Source organism: Bos indicus, chromosome 11 (assembly GCF_029378745.1).
Source record: "Bos indicus isolate NIAB-ARS_2022 breed Sahiwal x Tharparkar chromosome 11, NIAB-ARS_B.indTharparkar_mat_pri_1.0, whole genome shotgun sequence".
NCBI lineage: Eukaryota > Metazoa > Chordata > Mammalia > Artiodactyla > Bovidae > Bos > Bos indicus.
In genome coordinates, this window is record NC_091770.1 from 66,890,490 (window position 1) to 66,910,396 (window position 19,907).

General features: G+C 42.7%; 1 protein-coding gene across 6 annotated transcripts in view; it reads left to right on the forward strand.

Moving 5' to 3' along the window:
* ARHGAP25 (Rho GTPase activating protein 25) overlaps positions 1-19,907 on the forward strand; it is a 92,335-nt gene that overhangs the window by 10,273 nt on the left and 62,155 nt on the right. The window contains exon 1 of one of the 6 annotated variants that reach the window (XM_070798904.1): positions 12,305-12,568. The exons of the other annotated variants lie outside the window; for them this stretch is intronic. Within the exon in view, the coding sequence (XP_070655005.1) occupies positions 12,553-12,568 (16 nt within the window). The 5' untranslated portion in view covers positions 12,305-12,552. Of the gene's footprint in view, positions 1-12,304; positions 12,569-19,907 lie in introns of those variants that run through there. 6 annotated transcript variants of the gene reach the window in all.

Genomic DNA, 19,907 nt, shown 5'->3' on the forward strand with positions numbered 1-19,907 from the left:
ATGCAGCTAGCACGCATATTTTCCTTTGTCTTTGGTATGAATTTATGTGTTCATTGCAAATGAGTTTTCTATTTGAATATGAAAAACCCATGAAGTCTTTTCTTTTAAGGAGAGAGTATAAGTATATGCAATCTATCAATATATACCTCCTCAGGTATCCTGGTAGTAGATTTCCTACTTATTAGTGGCAACTGGATATTGTAATTTTTCTAAAACCAGTGTTCAGAGAATATTGGTGCTGAGAATCAATTCTTTTAGTTCACAAATGAAAGCACATTTCTATGGTCACTCATATTTTTTCACTACTTATATCAAATCATGGTGTGTTCAATACACTAAGACCAAACATTTTAATTTCATTCATTCATGCAACATTTATTTGCTCACCTTTACATTATAGACCCTTTTAAGGAGCATCCTCAATATCACGCCTAGTGATAGCTGGTTCACTTCCTCCCTGTGCTACTCAGTTCATTTCAGTCACTCAGTTGTGTCTGACTCTTTGCGACCCCATGAACCGCAGCACGCCAGGTCTCCCTGTCCATCACCAACTCCCGGAGTCCACCCAAGCCCATGTCTGTTGTGTCGGTGATGCCATCCAACCATCTCATCCTCTGTCATCCCCTTCTCCTCCTGTCCTCAATCTTTCCCAGCATCAGGGTCTTTTCAAATGAGTCAGCTCTTTGCATCAGGTGGCCAAAGTATTGGAGTTTCAGCTTCAACATCAGTCCCTCCAATGAACACCCAGGACTGATCTCCTTTAGGATGGACTGGTTGGATCTCCTTGCAGTCCAAGGGACTCTCAAGAGTCTTCTCCAACACGACACTTCAAAAGCATCAATTCTTCAGTGCTCAGCTTTCTTTATAGTCCAACTCTCACGTCCATACATGACCACTGGAAAAACCATAGCCTTGACAAGATGGACCTTTGTTGACAAAGTAATGTCTCTGGTTTTTAATATGCTGTCTAGATTGGTCATAACTTTCTCTCCAAAGAGCAAGCGTCTTTTAATTTCATGGCTGCAATCACCATCTGCAGTGATTTTGGAGCCCCCCAAAATAAAGTCAGCCACTGTTTCCACTGTTTCCCCATCTATTTGCCATGAAGTGATGGGACTGGATGCCATGATCTTAATTTTCTGAATGTTGAACTTTAAGCCAACTTTATCACTCTCCTCTTTCACTTTCATCACGAGGCTCTTTAGTTCTTCACTTTCTGCCATAAGGGTGGTGTCATCTGCGTATCTGAGGTTATTGATCTTTCTCCCAGCAATCTTGATTCCAGCTTGTGCTTCTTCCAGTCCAAAATTTCTCATGATGTACTCTGCATACAAGTTAAATAAGCAGGGTGACAATATATAGCCTTGACGTACTCCTTTTCCTATTTGGAACCAGTTTGTTGTTCCATGTCCAGTTCTAACTGTTGCTTCCTGACCTGCACATAGGTTTCTCAAGAGGCAGGTCAGGTGGTCTGGTATTCCCATCTCTTTCAGAATTTTCCACAGTTTATTGTGATCCACACAGTCAAAGGCTTTGGCTTAGTCAATAAAGCAGAAATAGATGTTTTTCTGGAACTCTCTTGCTTTTTCCATGATCCAGCGGATGTTGGCAATTTGATCTCTGGCTTTTCTAAAACCAGCTCGACCATCTGAAAGTTCACGGTTCACGTATTGCTGAAGCCTGGCTTGGAGAATTTTGCGCATTTCTTTACTAGTGTGTGAGATGAGTGCAATTGTGCAGTAGTTTGAGCATTCTTTGGCATTACCTTTCTTTGGGATTGGAATGAAAACTGACCTTTTCCAGTCTTGTGGCCACTGCTGAGTTCTCCAAATTTGCTGACATATTGAGTACAGGACTTTCACAGCATCATCTTTCAGGATTTGAAATAGCTCAACTGGAATTCCATAACCTCCACTAGCTTTGTTCATAGTGATCCACCCCCAAAATGTGTACACACAGATCTTGTTTCCAGATGGGGCTGGTGACACTCTACTGCTGGAACTCTGGCCTATGACTTCTGAACCATCTGTATGTTTCCTTGTTGGTTTGGGGGTTTCAAAGTGAAAGAGGAAGTGGTACAGTATTATGTTTCTGTTGCTTATATAAAATATTTTTTAATATTTACAAGTAATTTTATAAAGTTTACCAAAGAAATTTATAACAAAGTCTGAACTAGCTACAGTGGCATGAACCAACTATGTATAGTATGGTAGTTAGAAAGTTACCTTGGAGTCAGACTGCCTAAATTTGAATACCACAGTCACTTGTTGCTGGTCGTGTGACCTTGGTTCTCACTTTCTTTATCTGTAAGATGGGCATAATCACAGTGCTAACCCATATGGCTATTGCAATGATTAAAGGAGATGATCTTGGTAAAAATCCTTTAGCATAACAGCAGACATTGACATGTGTTTCATAGATATCACTTATCATCATCACCATCAAGGGCATTACTACAATCTAGGTTTTCTACTACAACACCTTTTAGCCAAGCCATTGGTGAAGGCCACAGCCAGCAATGCTAGCGTCCACTTTGGTTTGTCTTGGTCCATTTTAGTTCCTCTCTATTTTCTTTAGACAAATGGTCTTTGCAATATCTGCTGACCCACTTTCCTGCCCAGTGTTGGTCGCCTGGCATGTCTTGTTTCTGACTCCCTTACCTCCAGTCTTTCAATCTGCTATCCTTCTTTAAGACATACAAATTTCATCCATTATGTTTATATAACTTTGTCATTTTTCCTTTTTCTTTCTTCTTGCTTTTCTCTCCCTCTCTTTTTTTATTGACATTTCTTTCCCAAGTTGGTAAAGAACCTGGGTTGTGATTTTCCTATAAGGATAAGGAGGAGCTTCTGGTAAGTTTCCTGTAGGATGCCTGCTGTTGAAAGTTCAGTCTCCATGCTGTTGTGATGGGGGCCATTCCTCATGCTTCTCTTAACTCTGGGTGGGAAAAGAGTGAGTGACTCTGGGTGGTACACCACTGGGAAGACCTCCTACTGTTTGAGAAGCTGTCTCCTCCAGGGCTGCAGGCATCTCCCACATCACAAGTCTCTGGCCTCTGATGTGAGCTTGCATCTTGTTTGTTTGGGCCTCACTCGGGTCAATGTTTAATGTCTGTGATCACTTACATGTGAGTTACAGTAGCAGCAGACTAGATTTTCCAGTTCTGTAAGAATCCTGCATGTAGCCATCCATTCATTTCCACATCATTATTTTTAGATACAAGTGAAGAAAGAGCAGGACCTTCTAAATGAGATCTCTGTTTTTCTTGGCCTCAATTCTGCTGTTGCAACTGAAGGGCTCTTGTGAGTGTCTTCTCCTCTCCCTGTCCTTCTGCATTTTGCTCTGGACATTTGGTCATTTAGATACTGGAAACCCATTTTGCTGGTAGATGAGGAATCTCACCGGGCATGCAACCCAGAGTTATTAGGATCACAGGTACAGAGCATAGTTGTCACTCTCAGTCCATTCTTAGCCAGGGCTCTTGGTGCTCCGTCCTGAGACCAGCTTGGGCAGCCCTCTTCTCTGTGTGAGCCATCCTTTCTCCCACTCAGCTAGCATGACCAGCTGTCCTGACTGGCCTGGAACTCAAGGGGTTCTTGAAATATGAGACACTCAGTATAGAAACCAGAAAAGTCACCCTAGTCCCATGCTCTGAGTTTGAGATGTTTTGACAGACAATTGCCATCTCTCTATTCATTGAGCTGGATTTCCAATGAGGTTGTACAGTTTAGGGTAAAAATAAATAGGAAGAAACATCTTTAAACCTTGACTTTTTCTTTTTTTGGTACTTATGATCAAAAGTCCTTTCAGATTCTTCCTTCAGGTTACCTGAATCTGCCATGCTAACTTTCTCTGTTTTCATGAAATTTTAAAATTCTTGCTCATACTTTCTCTTGAAGAATTAAGAGCCACACCTGTCAGTCATGGCAAGGAACGTCTTCCCAGAATGACACAAAAATCCCCCCTTTGTGGAATCTATATCTGGCCCCTGGGTTTGCCATTATACTTTCTGGGTTTTCTTTCAATTCTACCCCTTCCTCCCCACCACTATGGCCACCACCCATGTGCCTCTGGAAGGCTTCCTGAAATTGCCCAAGTATACCCCCGCTTGTGTGAAATTGTTCCATTTTGCTTCTCTTTTGACGAACACATTTATCAGACACCTACAATGTGCTGGGCACTGTGCTAGGCTGGGGGTGTAAGAAGATAAGAAACACTGATCTTCACGTGGAGTAGCTCAGGCTCATTGGAGAGACAGGAAAGCAGGGCTCTCCCATTAGAATCAGAAAGTCATAAGTGACGTAAGTCGATTGTAACATTTAAAAAGCTGACGCAGGGTTTGTTCTGTAACTAAAGTTTCCTAGCCCCAACTGAACCACAGCCCCTAAGTATCTACAAGTGGCGAGTTTTCACTTGTCAATTATAATACGCGCGCGCCCCGCCTTCTTCCCGCAAAAGCCTCCACCTCCAGGTGGCTATTCTGACTAAGTGCCAGTAGAGGGCGCCCACAGACAACATAGCTACATTAACAAACGGGTTGTTTTCCCTGGTTTCTCTCCAGAAAGCCCTGGATTTAACCAGGCTGTGATCATCATAAAGTTGTCCCCATATCTCATTCCTCTGTGGCCTGAAACACCCAGCATTATAACAAAAGTCACCTTTGTAACTTTAGAGATACAAAGTGAGTTCCAGATAATACCTATTTCTTGAAAGGGACTGCTCATAGTCCTAAATAAACCATGTCATTCTTTATCACTGTACCCTCTCTGAAGTCTCACTCACAGGCTTCCCACCTGGAAAAGTGATGTGACCACCACATCTTACCTGCCCAGGCTACACACTCCAGCAATTCCTCCCATTCCATTGGTTCTACCACTTTTCCACCATCAATCATCCATTATATTCTCTTTAACATACACAGATAATTATGGGATTGCAGAGCTGTTAAACAAACACCCTCGACTCCTCTGCCCTTCCATCTTGCCTTGATAATCACCTGGTAAAACCCTTCACTATGTTTAAACTCAACAACTGACTTTCTTGGTGCCTTGGGCATCTAATCAATGGTAGGGAAAATCAGGCCATTGAGCTGCCTGGATTTACTTAAAATTTGTGATCGATCATGTTAGGTGGATGTTCAGCCAAGCCAGAGAAGCCTACTATGCTTACCTAATAAATCTCCTTTCCTTTTTGCTGGAACATTTTTTTCTTTTCTGAATGCTTTAACACCTACTTCCACAGTCACACTCACTTTTACATTTCTTAGAGAAAAGTGTGTGCAACTGATTGAGAACCGCCTTGTTTTCCTACCACCAAGTGCTTCTGTCTACCCACATCTACCCCCATCTTCCCCTCAAGAACTTCCCTTTAGATCTGGACATGGGACCCCCATTTGGAAACTTGGATCTTATAGGGTCCTGCTCAGGTCTGGCTCTGTGTTCCTCCTCATAAGACAAGGCATCTTCCCACCTGTAGCCTGGGCCCTGCATGCCATCTAGAGCACTTGGGAATGTGAAATTCCTACAAGGATGGCCAGAGCTGTCTTCCTGGGTCCCCCCAGTGGCTGTTCTATAGATGGTTGTTGGCGAGGAGGCCCAGAATAGAGCTTGGATGTCTGGGCTGGTGTGTCCACATGCATGTATGTGAAGCCCCTCACTCTGCTAAATGGAGCTGGGATTGGGAGGAGAAGGGGTGTGGGCTATATGATGAGGGGCCTCTATCTGTATTCTTGCCATACTTTCTCCAAGGTTGGTGGTGGAAACCTGGCCACTTGTCATCTACAGTCAGCCAAGGTAATCACTGGGGACCCCACTCCACTAAGAATGTCCTTGTCAGCCTCACTGATTGTTGGTATCTGGGCCAAGGGTGCATGGCTGTCCTGGTCTCATTCTACTACCCTGCAGCGTTTCACCGAGTTAGCCATTTCTGCCTTGAAATAATCTCCAGGCTGGCTAGATGCCACACTCGGGGCCTTCCTTACTGCATTAGCCACTCTTTCTGAGTCTTCTTTAATGGAGTCTCCTTCTCTACCAGACATTTAGCTTTGAGATGTTCAAGGCAGAACTGGCTCCATCATTTTTAGGACCTGGTGCTGAGTGAAAATGTGGCGCCCCTCATTCCAAGTTATGAAGAATTTCAAGATGGTGAGCTTGAAGAGCACTGCAAGTAGAGCACTGATGCAGGTGCTGAGATGTGGGGCCCAGCGCAACCTCACAGGCTATGTGTCTGTGAGGCCAACCAGGCTCAGGACTCAGTTCCCTGGTCTTCTTCTATTTATCCAGCCTCACTTATTGGGCACTCTCATCCCTCCCCATGGCTTTAAATTCCATCTACCCTTTTCTGTGTTCACCCTACTCTTTCTGCTGGGCTCCAGACTGCTCACCCCTTCTTGGGCTTCGCTCTCCCAGTATGTCCAACACAGACTCCAGAATTCTCTCTCTTCCCACTCCTCCCTACCCTGTTTACTAGATCTCAATAAAAGACTCCACTTTTCACCAGGTTTCTCAAGCTTCCACCTACAGTCATCTTCCACTCAGCTTTTTCTCTCTCACCCTGCATCTAACCCATCAGAAAAAAATTTTTTGATTCATTATCGATTTGAGTTCCCCATCTGATTTTTTTTTGGTTATTTCTGATACTGTAAACACCATCATTTCCGGCCAAGTCTTCTGCATTTGTTTGCTAATTAGTCTTCCTGTCTCCCATCTTGTCCTATACAATTTACACTCTGCACTGTGGCCAGTCTCAATAGTGTTTTTTTTTTTTCTTTTCCCCCCTTCAATTATTTGCTTTAATATAATGAAGTTGTTATCCAGATGATTTTTACAACACCAGTCCTGATTTCTCAGAACATTGAATAACCGCCCCCTCAATAGAATTTAAAAGCAGAAATCAACTTGTGGAATGCTTTCTCCAGTATATTTAGAATGAGATTCAAACCAATGAGACCTGCCTATGGAATCTGACCCCAACCATCTTCCCCAACCCACCTGCTGCTTCTCTGCTTCTCTCACATTGCCCTTCAGCCACACTCACCTTCTAGTTCCTTAAACACTTGGAGTTCAAGGTCACCTAGAGGTCTGTCTTGCCACTATCTCTCTGACATGCCCTTCCCCAGCTCTTACCATGACCTTTCATCCATTTGGCTTCAGTTCAAATATCCTCTCTTTGAAGATGTGTTTCCTGCCCACAGCATCTAGTATAATAACATCCCCTTACTCCAGTCTCTCTTTATCTCATTACTTTATTCTATTTTCTTTATAGCACTTTAGTACCAGAAATGATATTTATTTGATTTCATTTTATGATCTCCAATTCCTACTAGACTATAAGCGCTTTGAAGGAAGGGCTTTGTCTATTTCCCTCACTTTTAGGGCATTGCTGCCAAGAACAGAGCCTGGAATCTAAACAGGTGATCTTGGAGATTTTTGTGGTATATCTGGGGACTCTCCTGTGGCCTGCTAACTTTTCTCCACCCCAGTGAAATTCGTGAGTAAAAATAAGATCAATGCATGTTTTTTTCTGCTGCCCTTACTAGTGTGGAGCAATGATTTGATTCAGAGAGACGATTCTGAATTTCTTTAAGAGAAGGAAGTAGAACTTTTGGTTTCTGAAGCTATTTTGGAAGAACATGCAGGTGACTGAGCGTCAGCTGTTCTCAAGAGAGGTCAGGACCAAGTCACAGGGTTTAAGCTGCTGAATAGGGTGGCAAACTGGACTGGCTTTGGTAAGCCCACAACCCTCCCAAATTTGTATGAACAATTATATGTGCAGATTCTCAAAGGAGTCTATACAAAGGCTAAAACCACTGTTTTATGTTTCCAAGCACCAAAAAAAAAAAAAAAAAACAACCCTCACTAAGGAACCTGGTGATAATTAAACACAATGTAGTGGGCACGTGGGTCCGTCCTCTGTCTTGTCCAAGGGTATTTTCTGGGTGTCGTGTGTAGAGAGTGAAAGGAGAGAAGACTCAGTGGTGGGAAAATGCCACACGGCTCCCTAGTTCACGGCCTTTCCTGGCCCCACAGTGTTCCTGGCCTGGGGCAATTTGAGGGTGACAACTAACTGGGAAGTTCCTAGAACTGCTTCTTGTTGCTGACCTGCAGGTCCAGGCATCCTGGACCACATCCCGGTCATGGATGTGTAAGCTGAAGTGGACTGTGGGCACCAGAGGGCAGCACACTCAGCGGCAGCTGGGGCGGATCTGTTGGCCCAGCCAGACCTCTGAAGCTCCCTTGGGCAACTGAACCGGTTCAAGGCTGCCATTTCATTCGCTTCAAAATAACGTGGTCTTGTGCTGCAGATGACTGATTTTGGCCCCCATTTGCTATGTTGGGGCGGGGGTTGACTGTACTTTCTGTACACTGACTTGGTCCTCAAACCATAAAGTTCAGGTGGAAAATTACCCTTCATATCCTGATAGCTCTAAGAGAGAGAAACTTGGGACTGACATAAGCAAGCAAAACTTATAAATGTTTGTGGAATCAATTATGCAAACAGGGGAACATAAATTATGGTTCCATTTGTTGTACAGTAGCATAAAAAATGCAAACTGTTCTTCAAGGGCGAAAAAAGAAAGCTTATGAATTCCATTTCAAGGAGAAACCTACTGCTTGTACTTCCAAGGGACTTGAGAACCACGGTCATTTATTTAACGGTAGGCTTCTAGTGGGTAGGTGGCCTTGTCATCACTTTACAGATACGTTCAATAACGTCTTGGGGGATGTATTCCCAGCTCCCCCTCTTGGCTTCTAACCCATCTGCATGGGTGGCCACAGGCTCAGCCTTTGCAAGTCTGCCCTTGGACAGAGCTGACTCAAGCTGCATCTAGCTTGTTCTCTCTCAGCCTGAGGTTCACAGAGAATGGGCATTTGCAACAAAACCTGCAAATTGTAGGGCGCTGAGAGAAAGGTCCTTGAACTCTAAGAGCTCAAAACTTGCAAAATCTATCTTAATTTCTGATCATCTTGAGCCATGGTATTTTTCCCCAAATTGACTTAGTTTTTTAAAATAATTTGCTATCTTTACAAAAATTATGCACACACGCACATACATACATAAGGTATACACATGTACGCGTGTGTCTGTATCAGGGTTTGTCAGCTTCAGCACTGGCCCATTTTGGTCTAGACATCTGTTTCCTGGGAGGGCTGCCCTGAACACTGTGGGGTATTTACCAGCATCCCTGGACTTCTCCACCTCATGGCAATAGCAACCCTCCAAGTTGTGACAAACAGAATATCTCTGGACATTGCCAAATATACCCTGGGGTAAAAACGTCCCCCAATAAGAATGATTGATTGATCTAGCTATTGGTTCATGTATGTGTGTTTGTGTGTATATATGTATGTATGTACACATGTGTCTATCTATCCATCTATATTAACCAGCTTGATTCAGAGTCTGTTTTTTGCAGCCAAAAAAAAAAAAAGTTAGTAAGACAATGATAAAACATGAATAAATTCTGTAAACTGCTCAAATAAGCACACAGTAAGTTAGCAGCAAAACCAGGCCTGGAAAATCAGATCTCAGAAACACTGCCCAGTGGGACTTCTACTACTTGCTGCCAGGAAACTCCTTTTGGGGGTCTCTCAGCCCACCAACTTGCCTATCACTGTGCTCTCCCTTGTACTACAGCATGGTAACACTGCAATGAAGAAATGGTGTGGAGGTGAGGAAACAGCATGGCTGCGTTGCCTTGTTAGCCTGGGACACCAAAATGAGTCACCCGGGTGAGGACCACGGTCAGACTTTCTTCCTCGGATGTAGGCTTGGTGCTGGGGATGGCGGGCTATGAGGTGGACCAGCCTTTGCAGGGCTACCATCCACCCTTCCTGTGCTCCTGCTCCCTTGCCATCTGGGGAGATTTGGCTTAATATTTTGGTCCTCCTGACATTCCCTTGTTTTTTGAGGTCACTCACCTCACCCAAGTCCTGTGGGATGGTAGGAGTCACTTTTTTTTCCATTCAGAACTTATATTAGCTATGGAAACTTTTGAAGGTCAGGAGGAAGTGAGACTGTCAGGTGGTTCTGTGTAACAAACATACAACAAATGAGAGTGGATGAAAGAATTATTTTGAAATTCACATCTAGGGAAACATATTTACTTTGGTCTGTAGTTGTGTGCATTTTGGAAAGTGCCTAGAGTCATGTGATAACCATCACAGTCAAGATACAGACAGGTCCAGCACCATCTCTTTTTAATCATCCCGTCTGGGCCAACCCTGGGCAGCCTCTCATCTGTTCTCTGTCCCTATAGTTTTTCTTTGTCCTAAATGCTGTGTAAATGCAATTGTGCGGGATGTAGCCCGTCTGGAGTCCAATCTCTTTTGCACAGCAGAATGTATTTGAGGTCCATCCATGTTCCTACTTCTATCAATAGTTGTGCCTTTTTATTGCTGAGTATTATTCCATCATATAGATGTAGCCACCTGTCAAAGACACTGGATTGCTTCCAATTTTTGGAGGTTATGAATCACCTGCTATAAATATGGTGCTTACAGGTTTGGTATAAATATAATGTCTCATTTCTCTTGGGTAAATTTTGAGTAGTGGGACTGCTGGGTCATATTGTAAGTGTGTGTTTAGCTTTGTAAGAAACCACCAAATTGTTTTCCAAAGTAGCGGAACTGTTTTGTACTCCCACCAGCCAGGTTTTAAAGTTCCAGAGGCTTCTCATCATTGCCAGTCCACACTGTTTGTTTTGAAATTTTATTTCAGTCATTCTAATATGATTGTAAAGGTATCTCTTGTGGTTTTCCTTTGTTTTCCTAATGGTTGATGCTGTTTGGCATCTTTTCATTTAGCAAATTATCTGTTCAGTGTTTTACCCATTTCAAAAATTGGTTTGTTTGTTTACTTATAGTTGAGTTTTAAGAATTCTTTATGTATTCTGGGTACAATAGCTTTGTCAGATATGTGATTGGCAAACATTTTTTTCCCCCAATCTGTGGCTTGCTTTTCATTCCCTTAGTGCCTTTCAAAGAGCAAAAGGTTTTAATTTTGACGAAAGCCACCATCAATTTTTTCTCTTCTAGACTGTGCTTTCGGTGGCAGGAGTAGTTTCCGCTAACTCTGACCCAGGATACTCCACAGATATCAAATATGTTTTGAAAATGTTATAGACTCTTTGAGTCTCTCATTCAGCTCCTGCCTGCAATGGTTTGCAAACATTTTCTTTCATGTTTCCTCTCCAGCACTGCCCATGTGAACACACCCACACACTTAAGCATTACAAGCACAGATTTCCTGTGTCACTCTGAAACCTCAGCCCTCCTTTTCCAGGCCTCCTCCCAATGATCACAGAAGTCACATTTTCCAAAGTACTTTTTATCATGCAGAGGAAAGTGCTGGAGATCGAAACGGTCAGTGCTGTTTTTAACGGCCAAACAGTCCAGAACCTCATTGTGAAGCCTGTCTGAAAATCATGCAAGTAAAAATGGCATTCTGGAATCTCGTCCCTGCAAATACATCCATCCCTTGTGTAACAAAGCTCACACTTTGTGTCAATGGGATTTAATGTTCAAGTGAATTAATCAGCTATGTTTGTCTACTTGTATTTTGAAATATCTTTCCATATATTCAAAGGAACAGATGATTTTGGGGGCTATTTTTAAGTCTGGGTACAACTTCCTGTCGCTATCTTAGGTGAGATTTGAAGTCCTCCCATTTCACAGCTGATACAAACTAAGGAAATGCCAGAAAAGTGAAGAAGAGAGGGGAAGGGTGGAGTTAAGGAATTGAAGGAGAAAAAAAGTATGATCCATTCTTGAGCACATGAATAAATCTTTTCTTCCATGTTTAAAATTCCACATTAAGATGCTTGCTACTTCTTTTCTGATTGAACCCCATGGAAGTCATTATAAAACATGTCGGTTATTTTATCTTTATTTAGTGCATACCTTGAGTTGAATGAAATCACTCCCTTTCAACAAAACCTCATGCAAGCATAAGTGATTTTTTACGTTTTATGCTGTAAGATGGGCCAGACCAGAGGGACTTGGGACTGAGGATAAATCTTGCGTGTCATAGGGCCAATCACTAAGTCACCCATGTGTGGTTCCCTGTCTTCTGCTTCCTGTTTATCCATCTGGGCTTCCTGCTTCTTCAGCTTGTGCGCCTACAACTTCAAGGCTTAGTTTGTCTTCCAATGGCCATTGGCTAAAAGCAAACAAATGGATAATGCAGGAAGAAAGAAAAGTGATGTTTTTCTAGATCTTCTATGGACAACAAGAGATGTAGTGCAGAGGTGGGAGGACCGAGGGTGGGTGGGGGGAAAGGTCAGCTACAGAGAGCCATCAGGGGAAAGGTCTGTGTCTGCCCATCAAAAAAACCCACACTTCAGACAGATGCTTTCAGAAAAAATCCTAACATTTTTGTGAGGACCTTGAGCGATAATAGGGAAACCCCCTTGAGCATTTTTTTTTTCAGACAGCTGATAACGTTTGACAGCTTTGAAGAGGAAGCACAACTGTAGGATGTCAGCAGCGGAGTCACAGGGGAAATTCTGTCTTCTGCGAAGCCTCACTCAAATACTGTGATGCACAGCCTGAAATGGATGGAAATGCTGGTAAAGAATATTATTTCATAAAAAAGTGAAATCTCAATGATTTCCCACATCATTAGCTCTATGTGAGACCTTGACGTTAAGTTTTTGTTTCTATCGGATTATGTTTTGTGGACTTTAATTTCTTCTGTCGATCCTCAAAAAAATGTTTCATGGAACTGTAAACTGTCCCCGCAATGGAAATGTTCACACATTCCACAGCCCTCGATTATATGACCCGGGAAAAGTGGCAGGAATTTTCTGCTGTGTCATCTTCTGTTTCTTTGCAATTCTCACCTTCATCACTTTTCCTTACACAGCTAAACACCAAACACTTGGCCCTGCTCCTAAGAACTTTCTTGACGTTTTCTTAAAGATGCTTTCAAATTTCAGTAGTTGAATTTTAGGCAATGTAGAGTATCCTTTCAGCTTCCTGTTTCTGGTTTGAGATAGACCTTTCTTACCACCTAAGAATGTATTCTATTCTTGATAATTAATTTTGTAATATCAATCGATATTGTTAATTTATCACATGTAAATTCAAAATATTAAAAAAAACAAAATGGCTTTTCAATTCTTTATTGCTGTAATAAACCATTGTATAATTTTCTTAATAATGAAATATTTGCCTTCCTGGAGTATTCTAGACACTTGGGCTACCTAAGTGGGAAAACAGGCAAATCACTTAATTTGTGGAGTTTAATGATCTATTTTAAATGGTGAAGTGAAAGTCACTCAGTTGTGTCCGACTCTTTGCGACCCCATGGACTATACAGTCCATGGAATTCTCCAAGCCTTTATAAATGAGTTATAAAGTGGAATTATAAAATGGAGTGGAGCTACCCACTCCAGTATTCTTGGGCTTCTCTTGTGACTCAGCTGGTAAAGAATCTGCCTGCAATGCGGGAGACCTGGGTTCAATCCCTGGGTTTGGAAGATCCCCTGGAGAAGGGAAAGGCTACCCACTCCAGTATACTGGCCTGGAGAATTCCATGGACTCTATAGTCCATGGGGTCACAAAGAGTCAGACACGACTGAGAATCTTTCACTATAACATGAGTTAGGAATTGTTCCTTGTACAGTAATTAACCACAACTCAGTTTTAGAACAATTTCATCTTTCCAGAAAGTTCCCTCTTGCCCATGCACATTCAGTCTCTACTTTTACTCTCAGCTCCAGGCAACTGCTCATCTGCTTTCTGTCTCTATAATGTTGCCTTTTCTGGATAGTTCTTACATGGATTTGCAGTATGCTATCTTTTGCATTCAGCATCTTTCACTTAGCATAAGGCTCTTGAGGGTCACCATGTAGCAACATGTATCAGTTCTTCATTCCTTTTTATTTGTGGGGCAGTGATGCATTGCATAGCCATGGCTTTGTGTTCATCCATCCAGCAGCTGATGGATTATGGATCTTTCCGGTTTGACCATTATGAATAATACTACTGGAAACACTTGCATGCAAGCAATCTGTGGACATGCGCTTTCACTTCTTCTGAGTAGATTCCTAGAAGTGGAATTGAGGCAGCATGGTAAACCTTACCTGTAACTTTTAAAGAAGCATTCAGTTTAGGAAGTTCAGCTTTGTTCACGGGCAATTTTTTTTTTCCTCTTTGGGGCCACCCCAGGTTAGCTGAAAAAATTTCCCCCACTCTAACTGGTTCAGTGGCCCAGGTTAGGCATCTGCAAGACAGGACCTCCCTTGCTTTTCTGGCAGGACTGGTATAAGCTGGAGATGGCATAGCCTGCCCAGCCAGGCCTCCGTGCTTTGGGGGTCTCCCTCTGCTCCCCTCTCCAGTGCTGCTGTTCCGCTTGAGGAGGTGGGCAGATTCTTTGGGGGACCATCCCCATCTCTTGGACAACTGCCCCTCCACAGACACTGAACTGTGGGTTGGTCAACTCTTCTTTCAGTTTAGTCCTGCTAAGCCTCCAGGTCATAGAAATCCTCCTCACCACCAGCAGCTGACACTGTTTCTTCTTTAGTTTTACTTTCATTTCACATGTCCTCTTATTACTGAAGTCATTCTTTGGTCGTTTCGATGGAAATTTGGAAGTGGGGCTGTTATACCATAGGGTCAAATCGTCCAAAATTCCAGGGGATCCTTCCTTCCTGGGATCCCTCAGGTTGCCTCTTCTTTTTCCCCAAGCCCTGCCCTTCTTAACCCCAAAGAGCTTGTTCAGGTTCTATGGTTTCTGTGATGTCTTGGCTGACGACTCCAAACTATACTGATCTCCCTTCCTCCCTGAGTGCTTTCTCTCTTATTTTCTTTCCTAAAAAATTAGTCGGCTCTGCTCCCCTTTTCTCTAATTCTGTATTCTGTGTGCATATTGTATTAGTAGAAACTGCTTGGATACGGAGAGTAGAAGAATTTGGGGCTGAAGAGGACCTTAGCAAGACTCCTGCTCAACCACTTCATTTAAAATATGTAGAAACCAAGATGTGCAGAAATTATTCTTATTAATGACAATGCTGTGTGTGAGTGTGTGTGTGCGCTCAGCTGCTCAATTGTCCAATTCTTTGGGGCCCCACGGACTGTAGCCCACTAGGCTCCTCTGCCCATGGAAATTTCCAGGCAAGAATATTGGAGAGGTTTGCCATGTCTTCCTCCAGGGGATCTTCCCAACCCAGGGACTGAACCCACGTCTCTTCTGCCTGCATTGGCAGGCAGATTCTTTATCACTAGCACCACTAGCATAACTGGGAAGCCTGCTTAATGAGGATAATACTAAGCAAAATGTCCTATCCCTCCTGTATAGGACAGTTATATATTGTATCCTGCTGGCAAATAATACCATCAGGCAGGGAAGGGGGATTTGCCCAAGATAACATACTAGTGCCTGAAATGCTTTATTTGAAAACTTTTGGACTTTACTTTGGTTTAGATTATGGAAATTTTTCTAACACTGGGACAGATTCCCCTCATTCAGTTCTTTCGTTTTCCAACACATGGCCAATCTTGTTTATGAATAATAATGAATTATTCTAAAGTTTCAGTCAGTTCTTTTTTGACTCACACACATTAAGTTTTAAAATTTTTAAATTGGGAGATAGCCTGTAGATCCCTGAAGAAAAAGCCGATGTAGAGATTTTACAAATAACTGTTGTTTTCTTTATGAAAAAATGACAGCAGGTAGAAGACATAAAAATTAACTATAATTCCACCTACCAGGAAAGTAACCAATAACCCTACATCAGTTTGGTGTGAATATTGCATCATGTTTTTCTGTGCTATACCACACACATATTTGTGAATTTCCTGCACTATAATATATATGTGTGTGTATTTAACAAAATGAAGTCATATGCTATTTTGGAGTAAGTAGATTTTAACCTAGCTATCAGTATATAAATTCAATGTTTCCATGTCATTATAACCCAAGGAAGCATCAACTTTAATGCACAGCATTTTATTTTATGGGCACACCATACTTCATTCAACCGATTCCATGTTGTTGAACATTTAATATTTACATTTTTTAAACAATAATGCTGCAGTGAGTACCTTTACTTACATTATTGTCTCCTTAACTAAATTAGTAGAAGACTTCTTGGTCAAAAAGGCATGGATGTACCTGCAGATGTTGATATGGAAAGCATGATTTAAAGTTGGAGAGATGCATCCAGAAAGATGATGGGTCCATAATATCTGGGAGCTAAGGTGTCACGCCAGAATAAATCGATCATGCAGCCTATTTAACTGTCAGTCGTTGAGGAATAGTTACAGTGGCTTTTGTCTTTGTGTTTCCTATCCTGTATTATTAGTGGGACTTCTCAGAGGAATCTTCTTTAGCCTTCTATTGAAATTAGCACTATAACTAGAGTGTGCCTAATCATCTGGTTTGATTAACATCACCAGATTATGTCTTTTTCCACATTAATTTTTCTTAATCAATTACATAAATGCATTGCTAGAGACCTGTGATTTTGGTATGCAGTCTTGACTGGGTTGGCAAATTGTTAGACATGTTGCATCTGAAAAGCAGAGTTACAGCACAAAGTAGTTGGCTGAAAGATATTTAATAGGCTAATCGGAAAAATTTAGAGTTGAAAAAACTTGTTTCTAATTTAGAGTTGGAAAAGCATTCAAGGTGCTTTATTCTCATCCTTTTATTTTACAAAGGAGGAAATGAAGACTCAGAAAGGCCCAGAGAATGACACAGCTGCTTTGTGTCTGAGCTGGAACTTGAGCTTCGGTCTCTTGACGCCCAATGAGATGGCCTTCCACTGCTCTAGGCTGACTGCCTGTCGGCTTGTCTGCTGCAGGCTGGGGTCACCATCATCAAGTGTAAACGAGTTACCAGGTTTCAGTAGCCTATGGACAAGCACTTCCTTCAATTCTTGTCATTGTAAATGCTGATAATCAGTCACTCCATTCTTTACATTGATCTTGAATTAAGCGTCCGACATCCCAGACATTACTTCCGGCCAGAAGGAATTGTTAAGCAAGACGAAGCCTCTTTGCCTGCCTTGCAACAGCTGTTTTTAAAGCTCCTTCTGCGACCCTGGGGAATTGTGTGTGTGTGTATGTACATGCACACACACAGACCATCACCACCACTAACAGTTTGAGTAAAAGCCGATTTTACAGGAAATATCCTAAATTGAAAGCGTCAGGGGTTCCTGGGTTCTTCCCCTTCATTAACTGATAAAGTGACAGAGCTGGGAAACGGAGGGGCAGGCTCTGTCCGGAGGGGAATGCGTACGTGTGTGGTAGAACATCTGTCTAACATCACTCTGGGACGCTCAGGGGAACATCCAACAGGTCTGGAAATGCAGGCCTGGGAAAACCAACAAGTTGAAGTTCAGGGCAACAGCTGATATGTGCAAAAAATTAAGCTTAAAAGAATTTATTTTTAAAGACTAGTGAATCTGGAAGGAGTCTTTTTAAAAAAAATTATACATACATTTCAAATACCAAAATAGAGAATAAAAATAATGACCCTCACCATGTATATCTATTACTGAAATTCAGAATTATCAAGATTTTATCACATTTGCTCTATTACTTTCTTTTTCTTTTTTTGCTGAGATATTTTAAAGCCAATCCCAGACACTGTGTAACTTAATTCCTCTTACTTAAGTGTGCACCTCTGAAAATATGGACACTTAATTTCCTAACCATATGCCTGATTACATCTATGAAACTAATAATTTATAAGTATCCTTTGTCCTCCATCCATAATCTAACTGCCTCCATTTTTAATAGAATCTTTTTATCAGATCGTACAGTACGAGAAGAGCCGACTCATTGGAAAAGACCCTGATGCCAGGAAAGATTGAGGGCAAGAGAAGAGGGTGACAGAGGATGAGATGGTTGGATGGTATCACTGACTCAATGGATATGAATTTGAGCAAACTGGGAGATTGTAAAGGATAGGGAAGCCTAGTATGCTGTAATCCATGGGGACCTTGAAGAGTTGGACATGACTTAGCGACTGAACAACAGTAAGAGAAACATGTCTTGTAAGCGAGGCCCATCCCACTGCAAGAACTGTTCATTGTTAACACTCTTAATAGAACTGTAATATTAAAAATCACTATTCCCAAGACCATAGAGGGCCCCTAGAAACAGACTGGAGTGACATCTGTAGGCTAGTTAATGGCTTGTAGCATCATCAGACCCACTCCAGTGTTCTTGCCTGGAGAATCCCAGGGACGGGGGAGCCTGGTGGGCTGCTGTCTATGGGGTCGCACAGAGCTGGACATGTCTGAAGCGACTTAGTAGCAGCAGCAGCAGCATCAGGGCCCAGTGTTTGATTATTGGGGCCAGCCCTAGGGCATGGCCCTGGTTGGATCCCTACTGTGAGTTCCCGGAGCCACAGAATTTATTTGGGCTTATAAAATGCAAATAGTTCAAGCATTCTAATGCACTACTTATTTATGAATGCCAGTGACTAAGCAGAACCCCTTGCCTAGAACACATGACTGATTTCGACAGAGGAAGGGTCAATACTGATGAGTACATCTGACTGTGCTAATGTCCTACCGGTCTTAACGATGCAGAGTGCCTCCTTCTGTTCATGTCTGGGGAGCCAGGTAGCTTAGATACAGTGAAGGGGCCACAGTGTGTGCTCCAGGGTGCGTGTGCCACTCAGTTGCCAAATCTCCTCTTCACCATGAGCTGAGGAAGAGGCAGCCTTGAGCAGTGTTTATTCGGAAGTGCTCACAATTCTGTGTGCTTCTTGTTTTTATGCTGGCTTCCTGTTATGCAAAGATCGGCCGAGGGGGCCAGTGAAGTGTTGCAACGGATGGAGACACACACCCACAAGAGGCAGCAGCTCTGTGCATTCCCAAGAGACACACAAGTTCCAGAATGTGAACACCAGAGGGGTGGCCCTGGAGAGGCAGCCTAGGTCAGGTGAATTCAAAGTGTAGACCTTGAAAGCCTGAAGACCCTTGTTCTCTTCTTCGTAATCTACGGAGACCACATTCTTACCTATTTCTACAAAAGACGTAGCTGTGTGTGTTAAGCCCCTTTGCAAGGCAGAGTTTGCTTTTTTAGACTGAAAGGCTCACTTGTCAAACAATGAATGTCTCTGAGCTATAGAACACAGGAGCATTAAACCTGCACAGGTCCTGGGTCTGGAGGCAGGTATTCAAGGAACAACTTTAGGTATTTCTTTGAATTCTGTCTTGTGAATTTGTCTCAAGGCCAGTGTCCTGGGTAGGCCCATGTGACCTCATTCTGGGTGCACAGAGCTGTCCTCGGTCTTACATCTCATTACCTTTTGCAGGGGTGGGGGTGGAGCAAAGATTTTCAAGCCAAAGTTAAAAATGAAACTGAGAATTTATGACAAAATTCCAGGAGAGTAATCACAGGATAAATGTATTCTAAAGTCTAAATGCCAGGTTTTGAAAGTGGAAAGATTTTTTAAAGCTCCCCACCTCCATGAATAGTGGGTGTTTCAAAATAGAGGTCAGTTTGCCTTGGAGAAGGAAAAGAGAAGAGGAGGAGAAAAAGTGGGCCTGGAGGTTCTGAAGTTAAAAGACGTCATTTTTTTCCTAGGAAAGCTGTCTTCCCACAGTCTGTTAACTGGATATCCGAGGGTCTGCATGTGTGGTGGGGCGGATAGTGTGTGGGTGGGTGTGTGACTGTATGTGAGTGCGAACGGATGTGTAAGTTTAGGTGTGAGTGTGGGGAGTATATGTGTGTGGGTAAATGTAAGTGTGTGTGTGTGCACGCGCGAATGTGGCTATGTATGAGTGTGGAAGGGGTGGGTGTGAGTGTGTGTGTGTGTGCAAATGTGTGTGGCTATGTATGAGTGTGTAGGGGGTGACTGTGAGTGTGTGGGTGTGTATGAGTGTATGGGTGTGTGTGCAGGGTGTATGGAGGGTCTAGGCAATGGTGTAATGACCCCTAGTG